Below are 16,708 nucleotides of genomic sequence, written 5' to 3'. Positions count from 1 at the left end.
CTAACCTTTTGAAAATGATTATATGTTATTTTTTCTTCAGAACTGTTAAAAAGTTAAAAACTGTTCTTTGCCACTTGATGTAATACCAAATTCTTAGTTCATGAAAACAACTGGGTCATTGTAAAAGTCTAATAAATCATTAATCTCTAGGATGATAAAAACTCCACATCACTGCTTTATTATTTTTAATCTTGGAACATCCGATATGCTGTCATCGAATTTAGCTGGTATATGTCTGTTAGATGTTAAAAGTAAATACCTTGAAAGGTTGGTAAGTTATCTTTCTATGCACACTGCGAAGATGCATTGTGTTCCATATTTAAAAGGTGTGGCTGTGTGAACGTCAGTAGAAACTGATGTTGAAAAGAGGTCAAGTGTTCCTTCATATCTCCATAAACGTTGCCTTTTATCTGCGTCTCTAACGCGGGCCTTTAGAGACGCTGATACTGGCCTTTCAACAGTATCAGCTGTATGCTAGATAGCGTTGCCATGGTCCAGAACCGACCTGAACAATCTAAGTCCTTCTACCCAGCCTCTAACTTCAACCTATTTAATGGCATTTGATGTGATAGACACACAAAAAGTAGAAAATAATGTAATAATTTACTAAGTGGTTTATCTCTGCTTTAATTGCATGATGCTACCAGCTGCTGTCACTATCAGTGATACATTCACAGTGATTAGTGTTTTATCTTACATACCATTATAGATGTAGGAAGAAATGTTCAGCTTGGGTCTTATTTGCCCTTCTCACCTACTTCCATGTGTTTTCTGTCATCCATATGTGGCTTTTTGTAAACTGGAAGTAGGGTTTGTAGTTGCCTTTTTCTTGCTGTTTTAAAAAAATACCAGATGTGTGTACAATTAATAGCTGTCATTTTAGCTGATGCTTCCACCTGAGCATCGACAGCTCCTCCATGTCTACCCTCCCGAACTGATCAATCAGAGTCACGCTCACTTGTTGCCGACCTCCGCTATCTGCTCCCGTCTGCAGCTCTGGTTCACTCTGCCTGCCCGCTCTCTACCGACTCTGAGACAGCTCTGAGACTCAGTTCCGGCCCTTCGGTGTAACCCACCTCTCGGATGTTGGCCGCCTCCAGAGTGAGCCTCCATCCTGCAAAGCCAGTAGCTGTGTTCCCCCATGGACTGCCAGTCCTTTCCCCCTCCTGCTTGGCTGAGTTTTCTAAAGCCGGGCATACACTGTACCATTTTTTGCCGTAGTCGGGCCAATTCTTCAGTTTTATGAGAATTTTTTTGATCAGACCAACTTTCAGCCTCCTCCTGCGTACTGCATCGTGTACTATACAGGGGGTAACGACTCTCACGACCATCTCTCGATCAGGTATTGTAAGGTCGGGAGAAAATCAAACATGTTTGAAATTCAGTCGGCAGTCCTAAGGTGTTTGTGGAAAAATCATCTTATTGAAGCAGAGCTAGGAGACAATTTACCAGAGCCTCCAGCACTACGCATGTGCAAAAAAGAGAGTTCTTCTTCTTCCAGATTAACAAGATGGATGTGTGATTTTTGGACTTGTAGTGTGAGCAGGTAGATTGCATCAGAGTGTCGGGCCGCACAGTGTGAGAATATACATCATGAGCTGTGAACTTTTAAACCCTGCTGTGTTATCATACAGTTTGAGCTGTAGCTGCGTGCAACGATTGAAAATATCGAACAGGCTTATTAAAACTCCTCGCTATAATTTGTGTCCATGCCTGATTCTGCATGTGTGTCAGAAAGGTTCAGCCAGACATGATACTTCCAGACAACGTACTTATGTTGTTTTTTTTAATTTGAGATGGAAAAAAATGAAAGATTTAGTAAAATTATTTTTTTTTAAATAATCAGTTATTGTACGTTCCACTTTAAAAAAAAATTATCAATACTTTTGACTGAGCAGTAATCATGGCAAGACCAAATGCCCAAAGGGCTACACGAGCCAAAAAATGTTGGGTCTGCATCATGAAATAATTATGTCTAATGAGACAATTAGTTGGACTGGGATATATTTAGGGGTGTAAAGGGAGCTTGCCTGCCTGACTGTGTGTTTCTTGAACAGGGCCGCCTTTTACAGTTGCCTTTTGTATGTCTGCTTCTGTCTCCTTGAACCCCAGTCGGCCTCGGCAGATGGCCGCTCACACTTAGCCTGGTTCTGCTGGAGGTTTCTTCCTTGTTAAAAGGGAGTTTTTCCTCCCCACTATTGCTACATGCATGTTAAGAGTGAAGTATTGTCTTTGAGTCAATGAGTCGATGTAATCAACTGGTTTTTCTTTGATAGAAAACTTTGAATCAGTTTGACTGTATGATCTGGTTGAACTGTAAAGTGCCTTGAGATGAGTTGTGTTGTGAATTGGGGCTATATAAATAAACTGAACTGAATTTGAATTAAATGTATTTCATTCCTGAAATGTCCACTTTCTTTCCTTCTGAAACTAAGTCATATGTTTAAAGTTAGGAATTCTATTTTGATGCCAAGTTTAGCCCAAAGGTCGACCTTCCTATGGGTCCAAAGTAAAAAAAAAAAAAAAATCACCAGCTGTCTCTAGCTCAGTCCTCATGTGTTTTGAACTTATGGGACATTTCTCCTTCATTTCTTTGCACACTGCTGTTTCTTTCCCACAACTGAGGACTACAACATATTAATAAATGAAACAGGGAGACAAAGATTTAAACTCAGCTAGAGACTGAGAGGGAAATTTGGCAGAAGCCAGGTGAAGGTCGACAGGCGTTGAGTTCAGTGTCGGCTGGAGATTTCCATGTTTAGATCCTGCTGACTCCTACTGGTATTTCTAGCCTTGGAAGGGATCAACCCAACCACCCCCACCTTCCCTTTTTCTGTTTCTCTGCTGCTTTTCAACTGCTGCAGAATCGAAGGCAAAAGCTCCATTCATTTCTTGGTACTGTATTAGTCTGTTGTTTCAACCTGAAGCCAGGTTTCGATTGTTACAGGCTGGAAATATCCAACTACTTTAATGGTTAGTAACTCAGCTCCTGAGCCTCTTCACGATGCAGCATCTCATGTGAGTATATTTTACTCCTCAGATGCATGCTGCCTTTTGGATCTACTTTTGGATTTACTGTAAGATTGTGTAAGATAAAAATTAATTTGAAGAAAACTGTAAAACGTTGCTTAAATTGACGATCTTCCAGAAAGTCAAATGTTAAATTTCCATGTTGAAATGTGTTTTCTCTTTTCAAACTGCCTCCTGGGTTTTGCAAAGATATGAAAATTATTTTAAGCAACCTTACATACCTGTATGAGGCCAGGACAAAAAAAAAAATCACTATTTGTTTGAAGCAAAGACTTTCACAACATAATACAGGAGAGTCTTTTGCATCAAACAAAGAAACGAAATCTGTGCTAATTCTTTTCTGACAAAAGTCCCAGTCAAGTTGTGACTAGAGATGGGTAGCAGCTGGGATGCTGAGTTCTCTGGTTGCATGACGAAATGATTAACAGCTGTCAGAAATAGTGCAACTTCCGAAATGGTTCGGTCGCTTCTGAGCCTGGCAGGCAGACATGTTTCGGCTGCATAGTGTCACTGCATGAAACTCTAAAAACAGCTTAGCTGCCCTTGGCCCAGGTGCTATGCAGAGTTTGAGCCAGAAATACCTTGGAGATCACATGTGAGATGAACAAGGAAGTGCATTTTCTTTTTTGTATGTGCTCTTTGTGTTTGTAGGAGTAGTGGTGGTTCCTCTCATGATTCTGGAACCATTGAAGACCAACAGCTCTGTTCTAAGGAAGGTCAGGACTGTGAAGACCCAAGAGAATACTGCTACGGTATGTAAAGCACAGGCAGATGTTTATTTTCCTCAAATGATAAGAGTCAGTCTAAAGATAAACAATGTATAAAGCATCTGCAAAGAACTGGCGACCTGTCCTGAGTGTACCTCGCCTCTAGCCCATAGACAGCTGGAGATAGGCACCAATACCCCTCATGACCCCAGCAAGGGATACGTGGGACAGAAAATGGATGGATGGATATAAAAGGCATATCAGTTTGATAAAAAATAAATAAATATGAAAGGAATGGAGGAATAATTTTCATCTTTACAAATCATAAAAAAACCAGGGATTAAAGCAATCAAACCCTTCTAATAAGTCTGAGCAGATGATTCATCTTTGGTAATGAACTTCCAGACTGAATTTAAAATATGATAGAATAAAATAGAAAAGAAAATCCCTTTATTGTCACTCAATGGGGAAATTCTAATGTTTACAGTAGCAAAAAGAGTATTGAAAAAATTGTCACACACAATTTGGAAGGGCTCCTCACCATAACCCTAATCTTTAGCTTCCTCAACTGAATCAGTTTAATTTTTCAGGAGAGTATTAGAATAATACTTTAGGAGAAGAAACCATCTGGGAAAATGAAAAGATTGTTTCAAATCAAAAACTGACAGAAATAGGAATGATTGAGATTTATGTGGATTATGTTTTGGAGGTCTCATTCACAGGGGGGTTAAATAACAAAATTGGAGTCAGTATTTTACAGATGTGAGATTGAACAATCAGTCTGATGAATCGGCTTGCTTGAGGCAAAACAATAAATCAAATCAGGGATTCACTGTATTTAAAAAAAAAAATCCATATTTTATTGGGAGTTAAGGGCTCTAAAAATGCTGAAGGGGCACAAGCTGTTGTATTTAGTTTAGGAGTCATGGGAAATACTTAAAAATCCATCCATCCATCCATCCATCCATTTTCTGTCACGCTTATTCCAAATGGGGTCGCGAGGGGTGCTGGTGCCTATCTCCAGCTGTCTATGGGCGAGAGGCGGCATACACCCTGGACAGGTCACCAAATACTTACAAATACAGTATAAGGAAATTTTTTCCTACTAAAATAAAACAGTATGTAATTTGTAAGGTCATAGCTGAAGTCATGAAAAAATAAAATGTAAGTACAACATTCTGTATCAGTTTGACCCTGTAATACTGGGAGAAGTTCTGCTGTTCTCTATGAATATAGCTCTACCACCACCTTCCAACAAATTCCGCTGTATAAATACCGTTTATACAGTTTCATCTCTAGGCAGACAAACCCAGGCAGGCATGGAGGATGTGGACTTGGTGAAATACTCTGCAGCATATGTGTCCCACTTCTGAGCTACCATATGTTGAGATATATATCTATGGTACTGCTGTGGCACACATTGGCTTATCAAATCTAACTTCATTACATTAATTAATCTCATATACACCAAGAAAAAAACCCCATTTGCACTAATAAAGATTCCTTCATGTAAACTGTCTTAGATCTGCTCCTATAGGGAGATCTTTGACCTTTTTTTGGCTAATCTCTCCTAATAATTTGATCACTTCGAGGTAGTATTGCTCTGTGTATATGGCACTGAACTTTGATCTTCATAATTTTAAACATGTTGGAGGGCAACAATACAAATAGTCATATATGACCTCTTGACCGACACAAGCAGCATGAACTGAACTGTGTCCGTGTTGTTTTTTAATATATTGGGTTGGGTATTTTTAAGGTTCCAGTTTCATTGAAAATTGTTTCTATTTTAAAGCAAACACAGAGATTACGAACAATACTTGGTAGAGATTTGTGGAAATAAGAGGAGCTCCTCACAGCCTTCCTGGATCCCTCACTTACATGCTGTAATCTGCAGTAATCTGCATGTTTTTTCACCTGACCTTGCCTCCCGTTCCATTGTGTTACAGCTGTGCAGGTATTAGTACCTCTGCTGTCCTTGTGATACTGAAAATGCCTGACACAGTCATAAATTACATACCACCTCATATGGTGTTCTGGTATATAAGAAACAGAGATCCTATTCTAACTCCTAGATAATAATAATAAGAAAGTGTCATGTGGGTTAGATGAGGACAGGAACAGGATAATCCAGCATCTTGCTTTGGTGTCCTGCAGGCAGGTCTGAGCATATTACTCACCAATAGACATGTTAGGGCTCTGAGGAAGTTGTTTCGCCAGAAATAGCTCAAGCTCTATAAACTATGTGGCTGAAGCTTCCTACTTGTTTTTTTTTTTTCCTTTTCCTTTTTAATATTTACATCACTTTAGGAGACGTTTGACATTGGGTTATATAAATCGCTGGGTACTGCTGGATCTTTCTGTGCTTAATCCAGGATTTTGTTACAGTTGTGGATCTCCCCAGGTGGTTACCATCCCGTCCAGATTGGGGACACTTTCAACAGAAGATATCAGGTGGTGTCTAAACTGGGCTGGGGCTTCTTTGCCACGGTATGGCTCTGCATAGACCTCAGGTATGGTTTTTAGCAACAAAGATGAGGAATCGTGAAAACAGTGTCTTCCAAAATCTGCCAACATCACCACTCAATGAACCTTTCCATGATTTGCTACGTTAAAACCAAAAACGATTAACCAGAAGAAGCAGCTCACTGTAACTCTGGGGAGCATGCAGAGATCTGAAACTCAGGGGGACAAATCTGTTGAGGGAAAAACACTAATTCATTTCACAAAGGCTTATTGGAGACAGATAAAAAGTTTTCTGTTCTGCTAAAAACTTTAAAATTGTATGATTGGTTTCTTTAGTTTGTGCAAAGCAGTGTTGTAGTTTGCTGATATAAAGATACCTGAATCTTTTGGCCTACAAGCTAAACACTGAACTGTGATGGTGGAAAGTTAACTCATGTCACCTGAACACACTATAAAAATCAGTAAGGACTCTAAGCACAGGCAGAAGTGTATCTGCTAGGGCCATTAAGAGTGCCATCCGAAAGTGCTGGCATTGAGAAAGAACTTAGGACCAGGAAGCAGAATGCTTCCTTGCACAAGGCCGTTTCCCTGACATCTCTAGCCACCACTATGAGCTATACAATCGCCCACAGTCCTGATAGTGACAGAAAACATAATGACAGCCCAGCTCACAGAGTTAAATAAAAAATGTGTTATTCCATGACATGTATTGTGTATTAAATATGCAAATGTTCTTCATCATGAATTTTAGTTTTTATAAGGGAGAAATGCAGCCATTTGTTACATTTGTGTAACTTTTTGTTTTGTGTACCGTAGTTCTTTTCTGGAAAGCTGTAGTCCAAATTTGACCAACATAGTTTGTGTGTATCCACCATGTACTGTCAATAATAGTGTCATGTTGTGGGTATGCTATCTTAAGCAGAAAGATGAAAGCTTAGTTTGATGTTTGGATGGTCTGAACTTAATCCAAGGTCTTTCAGAAAGAAAAACCTGGTAGAACCAGTGACAGAGTTTCTACTTGTTTTTTTTGTAGCATTAGGGTTGTTTTTCTGACAGAAAAACAATCCTAACATCATTCATTGTCTTGCTGTTGAAAGAAGCCTTGATGAAGTCTGACTAAATGTGAGCTAATCTAAAAACTAATACGACTCTTTTCAGATTTTTAAATATAATGAAATGTAAGACCATGTAATCTTTGCTCCAAAGGTCTTCAACAGGGGGTCCGCGACCCCTAGGGGGTCCACAGAGGTACTGCATGTGGGTCGCAATTTTTTTCACTAATTGAAATGTCTTTAAATACACATTAACATGAATTGAACACTGTAGTAAACAGATAAATGAAGGCAGAAGATGTCTTTCAGTCATCAATTCACACATTCAGCAACACGCAGGAGCTCTTTCAAGCTGGGCACGGTTTTATTCACAACACCTGTCCCATCCTCTATCTGTAATAGAGTGACTATAGGGCCAGTTTGATATAACACAATTTCATACAATATATATAATTCGGGGGTCCCCGCTCCATCTCACCATCAATTTGGGGGTCCCTGGCCTGGTAAACATTAGAAGTCCCCTGCTCTATGCCATACTTTGTGCACAAAGCTTTGTGTTAATCTGTGTTATAAAATCCCAAAGAAACACAGGTTTATGTTTGTGAAGAGAAAAATGTAATAAACTTCAACTGTCATTTGCAAACCACTGTGCTAATGTTCAAAGGGGGATTCTATACTTTGCACATTTATATCCTTATAAAATAAAAAGAAAGCACTGCTCTGGTGTTTGTGTCGGCAGGTCAGGTCGGCGAGTTGCTGTTAAGGTGCTGAAGAGCGGAGCAGAGTTTACCCAGGCAGGACAAGATGAACTGACTCTCCTACGATACGTCAGTTTTTCGCTGCCTCTTTCTGTTGATGTTAAAATATACATAGCATCACTAAAACACCAATTCCCTGTTTCATTCTTTACTGTCTCTTGTTCTTCAGTCCAGTGGCCCTGTTAGTCGCCACCCTTACAGCCAAAGGGTTGTTCAGCTGCTGGATGAATTCAAGCTTGCTGGAGTCAATGGTGTCCGTATCTTTGGTGATTTCAAAACTTTATATATATGAGTGCTAAGGTCTTTCCCTCTGTGCTATGGTTACTCAGCATATGAACTTGCTGAGTGATGCATTATAGTTTAAGTATGTGGATTATAAAACTGTCCTTAACCTGTGATGATGAGACATGTGCCTGGTTCTGGAGCTGCTGGGACTCAACCTCAGGAGCTGGCAACTCTGTTTTGGAAATCCAGGCCTGTTGCAGCCTTGGGTTAAACAAATACTCACTCAGGTAAGCAATAGGGGAGATCTACACCTGTTCAGAGGACCATTTCCAAGACGAATCAGCTGTTTGTGGTTCATCTGTTCTTCTTTCATTAGCAACATCTCAATTCCTCATTTCTCTGTAGGTTCTCCAAGGCTTGGACTACCTTCACACTCGCTGTAAAATCATTCACACAGACATCAAACCAGATAACATCCTGCTGCACCTAAAGGAGCAGACCCATGTTTCACCACCAGGGGGCAGCAGTTTCCTCTCTGTACCAGCTGTAAAGGAAACCGAGAACACAGGCACAGATGTTTTCTAGATTCTTACACATGCTGCAGGGTTTCAAATGCAAATCTCTGCTTGACAGAATGTGTTTCTCTGTTTTATGAGCCAACAATATGTGCATCCCATCTCTTAATACTATCAAGCTTCAATTAGGCAAAGTTTGTAATATGTCTGCAAATGAAGCAAATATCCCTACTTCAGTTAAGAAATGAAAAAAGGACAAAACATCCTTCAGGTGGAAAATATGATGAATAATACAGTGCTATTTTTACATTAGTTGAAGTTTTTAGAAGTTATTTTATTCTAACTTCATACTTATTTATCATCTTCAGAGACAGAACAAGTGAACCCGTACAGATTAAAGGAAATTTCAGTAAAGATTGCTGATTTGGGAAGCTCCTGTTGGGTGGTTAGTATTCCTGTTTTTCATACACATTCAACAGTAAGGATCTGTCTTTGCAGGCTGTTTTCTAACCCTTTAGTTTAACTCCATAATTATCTTCTATGACTATTTTAGGAACTGCTCTTTGCTGCCTCTTTGTTGCCTCAAGCTGAGTTTTTTTTTTTTTTTGTATTTGTTGTGCAAAAAAGAGCAGATAGTTTACATATGCTGAAAAATTTATCTGCTTTGTTTTTTCCTGGCTGCCTTTTTCTTGGCCCTGATCCAGTACAAGCATTTTTGTGAGGAGATCCAGACCCGTCAGTATCGCTCTTTAGAGGTTCTGCTTGGTTCTGACTATGGTCCGCCAGCTGACATCTGGAGTGTGGCTTGCATGGTGAGAAATCATCTGTTCACAATGGGACCATGACTCAAATAGCTGTTATTTAATTTACTCCAAAGAATTTGCAGTTGAATTTTTAGTTATTTAAAACAGCCACACAGAAATTGTTAAACAACTCAGCATTTTTCTACATGAAATAGCAACTGTGTGTTGGAGTGAACATACTGAACAGAATTTGTAGTAATACTTTTAGCGGCTGGCTAGCTCAAGTGGTAAGTCACCCGTCCTGCAAACAGGAAGTCTGGGTCCGTATCCCAGCTGGGGGAATGAGCTATCATTGTGGTCCTTTGGCAAGATCCTTCACGCTAATGCCCACTTTGGGTAGTGCAATCGAGGTTTTGAGTTAAAGCCCCACTCCCATGGACTGCCACACTGGCTCTCTGAGCAAGACCTTAGCCCCACATTGCTCCCCAGGCGATGCACAATGGTAGCCCCTGCTCCCCTAGGGGATGGGTTAAATGCAGAGAGTTAATTTTGTTGCTCTGTACTCGTGACAGAGTGATGACAATAAAAATGCTGGAAAATTAAATATTTTTTATATTGTTTGTTAAATGGCCCCAGAATGAGCAGCATAGTGAAACTTTACACATTCGTTAGTCAGGTTTGATGCTAACTTTTCCCCAAAGTCAGGAGGTACTGACTTTGTACTAAAATCTGCATACCGAAAATCTTTTTTTTTTTATTTCCCATTGTATACAAGTCATAGGATCGACATTAGAAACGGTTTATTTTTCTTTTTAACCATTAACACAAGAAATCCTAGAGATACGAGAATTTTCGTCAGTCTCCAGATACTATGTTTAAAAAGGAAATTGTCTTGCTTTTCTGCTTGAAATAAAAAAATCAATACATCGATCAGGATCTAGGATCTTTTCCTAGTGCGTCTGATTAAAAACACAAACTCTTAGAAAGCATTATGTTAAATAATATGTGCTAAGACTCTGACCAAAATAAAAGCATCAACACTAAATATGCTACCCTACGGCAAAGAGTTAAGATTTCAGAGTCATTCATGTATCTAAACTTAGCCCTTTTACACAAAGTCATCAGTTTGGTAATTTTCTTTTTGAAAACTCTGACTTTTACAACTAGACACATGTAGAAAATGGGGAATCTACACAAAAGTTGAACAAACGAGTTTGTCGTTTAATGAAAGCTCTAGTGAAAAAAACTAAAATTTTGACAATTGTTTCAAGATCTAGGCATAAAGGGGTTTCACTGAGTCAAACCTTACAGATGTGGAGCTTTTGCACATCTGTTAGCTGCAAATGCTGCTAATTGTGCAGTAAGCATTATATGAAATGCAGTTAACATTGGGGTAACCTTTGAAAATATCTGTATAGAATAAATCTTCTTTAACTGACTGTTAGTCTGAAGATGACAACAATGCGGGCACAAACCATCTGTAACAGTTTATGTTTCCTTCTTTAATTTGCCACACATGTCACCCTGAATGTTCTTCTAAATTCTCCCAGGCCTTTGAGTTGGTCACTGGAGATTCATTGTTCCATCCCAAAGCCAGCGAGTTCATTTCCCTGGAGGAAGGTGGGTTTAATTCAGTGAGCTGACACTAACTGAGAAGAAACATGCACTGGCACAGGATTAAATGGGATTACTGCATGCTTTCATTGTAGCTGTAGATGCTAATTTGTCTTGAAACTGTGAATCTGTTGTATAATGTTTGTGATGTCTCCATCTACCTCAGACCATATCTCCCAGATCATTGAGCTCCTCGGCAAAATTCCACCAGATGTTGCCCTGTCGGGTAAATATTCAGCTGAATACTTCAACCGCAAAGGTACACCTTCTTCTTCAAGATAACCTTTTTAAACTATTTTTTATCTTGAAGTTTACAAAACGTTTTATGTGAACTTTAAAATGGTATTTGCTATGCAGGTGATCTCCGTCATGTAGGTCCATTGAAGCCCTGGAGACTTTATGATGTTCTAGTTGAGAAATATAACTTCCTTTTAGGGGAGGCCTCTGAATTCTCAGATTTCCTTCTCCCTATGTTGGATTATCACTCTGAGAGACGGGTGACTGCTGCACAGTGCCTTCAACACCCATGGTTGACCTCCGTTTGACCTTCTAAAGAGCCTGCAGGCCTAAAGACCTTGGAAAGTTCTTGCAGCCACATGCTTTCAGATGCAAGACCTTGACAGCTTCAGGGCATCTTTGAATTTTAATATTCTGGGAATTCCTGTTACATTTGTTTAGCATCAGAAAGAGGATCTTTTCCACTTGACCTTTATAAGAAATTTAGGCATTTTTCCTTTTTTTTTCTTGATTCCCCCTGAGTTTTTTCGTCAGACCTTTGGTATAAAGCTTTATGGCTTTTGTCTAAACACTGGAACCTTAACTGTCCAGATTAGCAAAAATATTCAGCAGTTCATTTATTTGTTTCTTTTCTGACTGTTTTTTTGACAAATGTTTAGCATTTAGGTAATGTTTTTAAAAGCAAAATCATTGGTTTTCATTTTTCATTAAAGAAATGCTAAAAGAATGTTGAGTGAATTTTAACTGTGTACTCTAGAATTTTCCTATAAAGAGTCCTGGTCTGTATTTCTTTCTTGCTCCATGTCACTAAAGTTCTCAAAGTTAAAGGTATTGTTGAGGACCCGCCATCTCCACTTTAAAAAAAAAATGCATATGCACAAGCTGGTACCCGCTCCCGATAGGGAAAGCCTATTAAATGCGTGCGAGAACATCTATAAGCCAATTTCTCCTTGTGTACGCTCTACTTAAAAATTTTTGTTCTCATAGCTCATAAAAGCTTACTGTGCCCGAATGTCTGCCCTAACATCTAAATTACTCAATCACTATATAGACCTGGGACTATATAGTGGACTTTATAGTGACTCAGTTAACTGACCGTTCAGACAGATGATCACTGCTTTTTGCTCCCTGTTAGTCACGTAACTCCTCCACCACGCAGTGCCTGCATCATCTTTGTTATTAGTCGCTGCTGTCAGGTAGCGACATACTATGGAAATAGGATGTCACAAATCCCATAATGCTTTGTGCGGAGAGCTCTCTGCACAAAGCATTCTGGTATATATGTGCCTCTTCTGAGGCCTTTCTTTTCTTCTCATACACTTCGTAGACACTTTTTCTCTTACGACCCTCAGCCATTTTCAAAGAACTGCAGTGAAAGGTGGACTTCAATCACTGTCTGAAACCGTAGCTCACCACAGATATAAACCTCTGAAAGTGTGCATTTAATATTTCTCACAGAAAAAAATGTGAATCTTTATGGTTTTTAAATGTCTAAATGAGAAAGGGGTTCATAGTGTACATCCCTCTAGCATTATTAGTGGAACTAAAATAATTTTTTCTCAGTTGAAGACACACAGACAACCTGAGCAAGTACTATGAACAAATGCACAGATTTTATTTCATTCAGCTGTTGTAAAAACAAAGATAGACATTTGATATTTTGTACAATTGAGTAGAGTGGGTGATACAGCAGAGTCATAATAAATTAAATCAGAGAAGATGGGATAAAGAACATCATCATTACATATGGATTTTATATGTTGATATTTAAAATCTTTTGTAGTTTTAATGAGATCAGAAACGACTAATTGAAGGAATGTCCTAATCTAAGTCTAAGTGTCTTTGTCTTAAGGCATTTTGGAGCTGATCACTATTTTTACTAGTTCTCCAGCAAACACTTGTTTTTGGCCTTGTGTCGGGGATTGTGTGCCACCTGAATGATATTTGTTTGACCTATTTTTAAAAACATCAACCATGGTTTCACATACAAGCCTTGCAAAACATTCCAAGCAAAAGAGAGACTATATCAACAGCTGCAGCTTTCTATTAACCTGACAACAGCCAGATGCATGTCTCGCTCCGCCCAGCTCCGGAGCTAGGCGGAGCGAGACATGCATCTGGCTGTTGTCAGGTTAGCTTTCTATCTGCTCCCACCAGATGTCAGCATAGTGGTGAGCCTCGTCTAATACAGCTAAAAAAACTGTTCTAATATTTTAAAATACTGAAAGCAGCATGTTAAGTTTCTAAAGTGGGACAAGTTCTCTAAACTTTGTCCAAACACACTAACTGGATTCCAATTAAAAACTGCAAACAAAAACTACATTGTTGGTGCAAAAATGCTGAAGGAAACTGAGGAAGTCAGTCTTTTTGTGGTGAAGAAGAACTGGTGGGACACAATCTCAATACTATTACAGACGATGAATTATTGATAAATGTGCTGTCTCTTCCTGTACTTTAAACCCTCATACTACATTAAAAGAAATACAACATATATGCTGGAAATACAATAGTTTTCGAGACTGATTCCAAAGCTGGGTCTTAAAGAACTAATTACTACCTGTAACTAAAAGGTCCTACTAACAGAGCAATCCCTCCGGTCCGAAAAAACAAACAACAAATAAAGCAATAAAAATGTGAAGTCTAGAAGAAAATGAAATAATTTCAAACAGCTATTTTCTTCTTTTTATATTTCTTTCAGTGAGCTTTCATTTTGATAAAGTAAATTTTACCTGGGCTTAATGACAGCATAAAGAGCTTCAACGTACCATATATTCTCATCTATTACCTGAAATTTTGTAATGTTGAAATGTTGTAATAATGACAGTAAGTAATTTGTCATTAGTAACATTTAATGCGTCTCGTCTTTTAGGTGTCTGTTATCAAAAAGGTTGGGGATCTTACTCATTGATCCTTGCATTAAAACACCACCTTTTGTTTATAATTAGGACTTACAAATGTTCTATGGATAAAACTTTGACCTCATAAGAACCTCGGTCACAAAAAAATGTCCACATTCCAGAGTTAAAAAGAAACAAGTGGAGAAAGCACACAAAACTATAGCATGCATTAAGGTCCCTTAACCTTTGTTCTCACCATTAACCTGCTTAACCAACTCTTTAACAGCATCATTTATTATATGATTAGCCCTATCAAAGGCAAAATGCACAAATCTGTTAAACAAAATCTAAACAAATCTGAAAAGTAATAAGGCATGAACAATGTTAAGTTTTCAACACTGAAGTTAGCCTATCCAGCTGTAAGCACGGCACTCCACCAGTGGGTTTCCTTTGTAAACAACCATATATCCACAGTCTGTCTGCACCCGATAACACTTCCTTGGCCATGAGGTGGGTTTCTTTGGTCTGAATAGGGGTGGAGAGAATTGTGAGTAAGCTAAACTTTTAAAATCAAGTAATGAATATTAGAGAAAAAATGAACTCACGAGTAGCAGTAAAACCCAAACTCATGACAGAAGCACTTGTCACAGCCTCTCCTGAAGGTATCGCCAGGTTTGAAGAACTTGTCCTTGTATGAACAGATCCCTGAGGAAGAAAGGAGCACTATGGTGACATATCTCTGTGGCCTGCAGCAACATGTTCCAAGTATCCAAAGCTATGACCATGCTAAGTGAAATTGTACTTGATATATGTTTCAATGGAAGGACTTTTACTTTACTCTCTCTGTGGAACATCTGAAGGTTGCTGGAAGGGATCATGCATGCTAAAGGCTTAACTTATGTCCTCAGTAAATTCTCTTTCCATCCCTAAAGGCTGTGAAAAGCTTTCCTCATGCGGCTTGTCACCTTGAGAAGTGGGGGTCAGAGGAGACACACTGTTCTTTTGCAAAGAGCCTAAAGACTTCAAATGCAAAGTCAACCATAGAGGACAGAAAGTTGGTTTTCAGCCATTTAGAGTTGCTTCAACTGCTGACAGTAACAAACTAATCATTAAAATTTGCAAACTTATGCTCTGGTAGGACTATACAGTTTTGATTAATTACGTCCAGGAATAAATAGATTTGCTTACCTTTTTTGCGGTAAACTGATGCTTCTGAGGTTTCGCAACACGAGAGAATGACGAGAGTAAGGCTGAGAGCAAACATCAGCCACACAGGGGATTGCTGAATATTACTGGTTTGATCTGACATTGCAAAATGACAGACTTATCAATTCTTACTCCTAGCAGGTCCAAGTAATTTTATTTTATATAGACTAATGCCACCTTCCAGCAGGTTCTGTTCAAACTCCTTGTGAGGGTGTAGAGTAGACTGCTTAATATTTATAGCCTCACATCTTTACTCAGGGAAAAAAATGTATCCACATGTTTAGTTTTCAGTTTTGTTCCAACTTTTGTTTCAGAACGAGGCATGTTTGGATCTTGGCTGTGTACTCAGGCATCCCTAAGTATTAGCTTCAGCTGATGCCACATGGATGTGGGTGTAAAGAAGGGCAGTGCTTTGTCGTGATGGTCAGGAGTGTCATCGGTGGTCTCTGAACAGCTGGGGCCTGTTGTCTGCGTGCTTACTTTTTTTTCTTTTCCTCTTCATTATTTATCACCTTCAAGCTGGTACAAACAAATGCTGACTCTTGAAAGTTTAATCTATTTTTACAACCGCTGACTCGTTTGTATGTGGGGGGGGCTCTTTGCTGAGGTTGTCTTTATCTGACGGTCATATTATCCCAACATCCCATTTATAACAGCAAAAATGCACTAATCTAACCCTGTAAAGATGATTATCTCTCCAGAGTTTCAACAATTCTAAGACTATGAGCTTCAAAACAAAGAGAAAGGAAATGTTACTATTTACACGGGACATTTTCTTTTAAAGGTTTATGCTGCTCTTAATGGAGCGCAGAGTAAGGACCGCTTTAAGCCGAAATGATTTTTCAATCTTTGTATGCAGCTACAGCTCTGATATGATCTACCTGCTCAAGCTCTACATCTAAGAACCACGTCAAACTAAGCTCCGCAATGAGATGGCGCTATTTAGACTTGTCTTTTCGGATGGCAAACAAGAAGAGGAGGAAAAAAACAGAAATGTTGATGTCTACTGTTAAATATGAAGCTCACTAGAGTGAAACGCGCTGCCTTGGCAATTTGTGTAAAAAAGGCAACAAAATATTTGGACAAAGACATGGCTGAGCTAAGTGGCTACTACGGTCTTTCAATTTTACAGAAATAACTCCATTTCACTCGCACCCCCGCCATGCTTCTGTGTTTTCGTCTGAGAGGAAGAAGAAGAAGCACTTTTATTTAACAGCAATTTACTTCATTCTTTATGCTTATTGTTGGGTTAAATTAATCTAGGAAACTTTAACGTTATGAGTGTATTTGTTTTACATTTGAGTTTATTTTATAATTT

General features: G+C 38.9%; 1 protein-coding gene and 1 long non-coding RNA gene across 4 annotated transcripts; one reads left to right on the top strand and one right to left on the bottom strand.

The window, feature by feature from the left end:
• The first annotated feature begins 2,838 nt into the window (after positions 1–2,838).
• LOC107100285 (SRSF protein kinase 1-like) lies at positions 2,839–12,027 on the top strand. 3 transcript variants are annotated; one of them, XM_015398717.1, is made up of 12 exons: positions 2,839–3,018; positions 3,682–3,782; positions 6,126–6,250; positions 7,995–8,082; positions 8,183–8,270; positions 8,419–8,525; positions 8,644–8,806; positions 9,122–9,198; positions 9,458–9,565; positions 11,047–11,116; positions 11,277–11,369; positions 11,468–12,027. In XM_015398717.1, the coding sequence occupies exons 2-12, from the start codon at positions 3,702–3,704 to the stop codon at positions 11,653–11,655; spliced, it is 1,188 nt and encodes a 395-aa protein (XP_015254203.1). In that variant the 5' UTR covers positions 2,839–3,018; positions 3,682–3,701; the 3' UTR covers positions 11,656–12,027. The 3 variants fall into 3 exon arrangements, with proteins under 3 accessions (XP_015254203.1, XP_015254204.1, XP_015254202.1); XM_015398718.1 differs by having other exon boundaries at positions 2,840–3,018; positions 6,142–6,250; positions 11,277–11,336; XM_015398716.1 differs by having other exon boundaries at positions 2,843–3,018; positions 6,142–6,250.
• A 2,251-nt stretch (positions 12,028–14,278) lies between these two features.
• Positions 14,279–15,544, bottom strand: LOC107100287. Its single transcript, XR_001481994.1, has 3 exons — positions 15,373–15,544; positions 14,790–14,889; positions 14,279–14,709 (listed from the first exon to the last, which is right to left on the bottom strand). It is a non-coding gene; the product is annotated as an uncharacterized LOC107100287 (long non-coding RNA).
• Positions 15,545–16,708: the final 1,164 nt, after the last annotated feature.

This window comes from Cyprinodon variegatus, unplaced genomic scaffold (genome assembly GCF_000732505.1).
Source record: "Cyprinodon variegatus isolate N-32 unplaced genomic scaffold, C_variegatus-1.0 Scaffold955, whole genome shotgun sequence".
Taxonomy (NCBI): Eukaryota; Metazoa; Chordata; class Actinopteri; order Cyprinodontiformes; family Cyprinodontidae; genus Cyprinodon; species Cyprinodon variegatus.
This window is presented reverse-complemented; position numbering and strand designations above follow the sequence as displayed.

Bases quoted from the DNA above. Each gene is read 5' to 3' on its own strand.
- LOC107100285 (XM_015398716.1), top strand. The intron at 8,083-8,182 runs GTCAGTTTTTCG...CTTGTTCTTCAG, and splicing joins AACTGACTCTCCTACGATAC to TCCAGTGGCCCTGTTAGTCG. The intron at 8,526-8,643 runs GTAAGCAATAGG...ATTTCTCTGTAG, and splicing joins TTAAACAAATACTCACTCAG to GTTCTCCAAGGCTTGGACTA.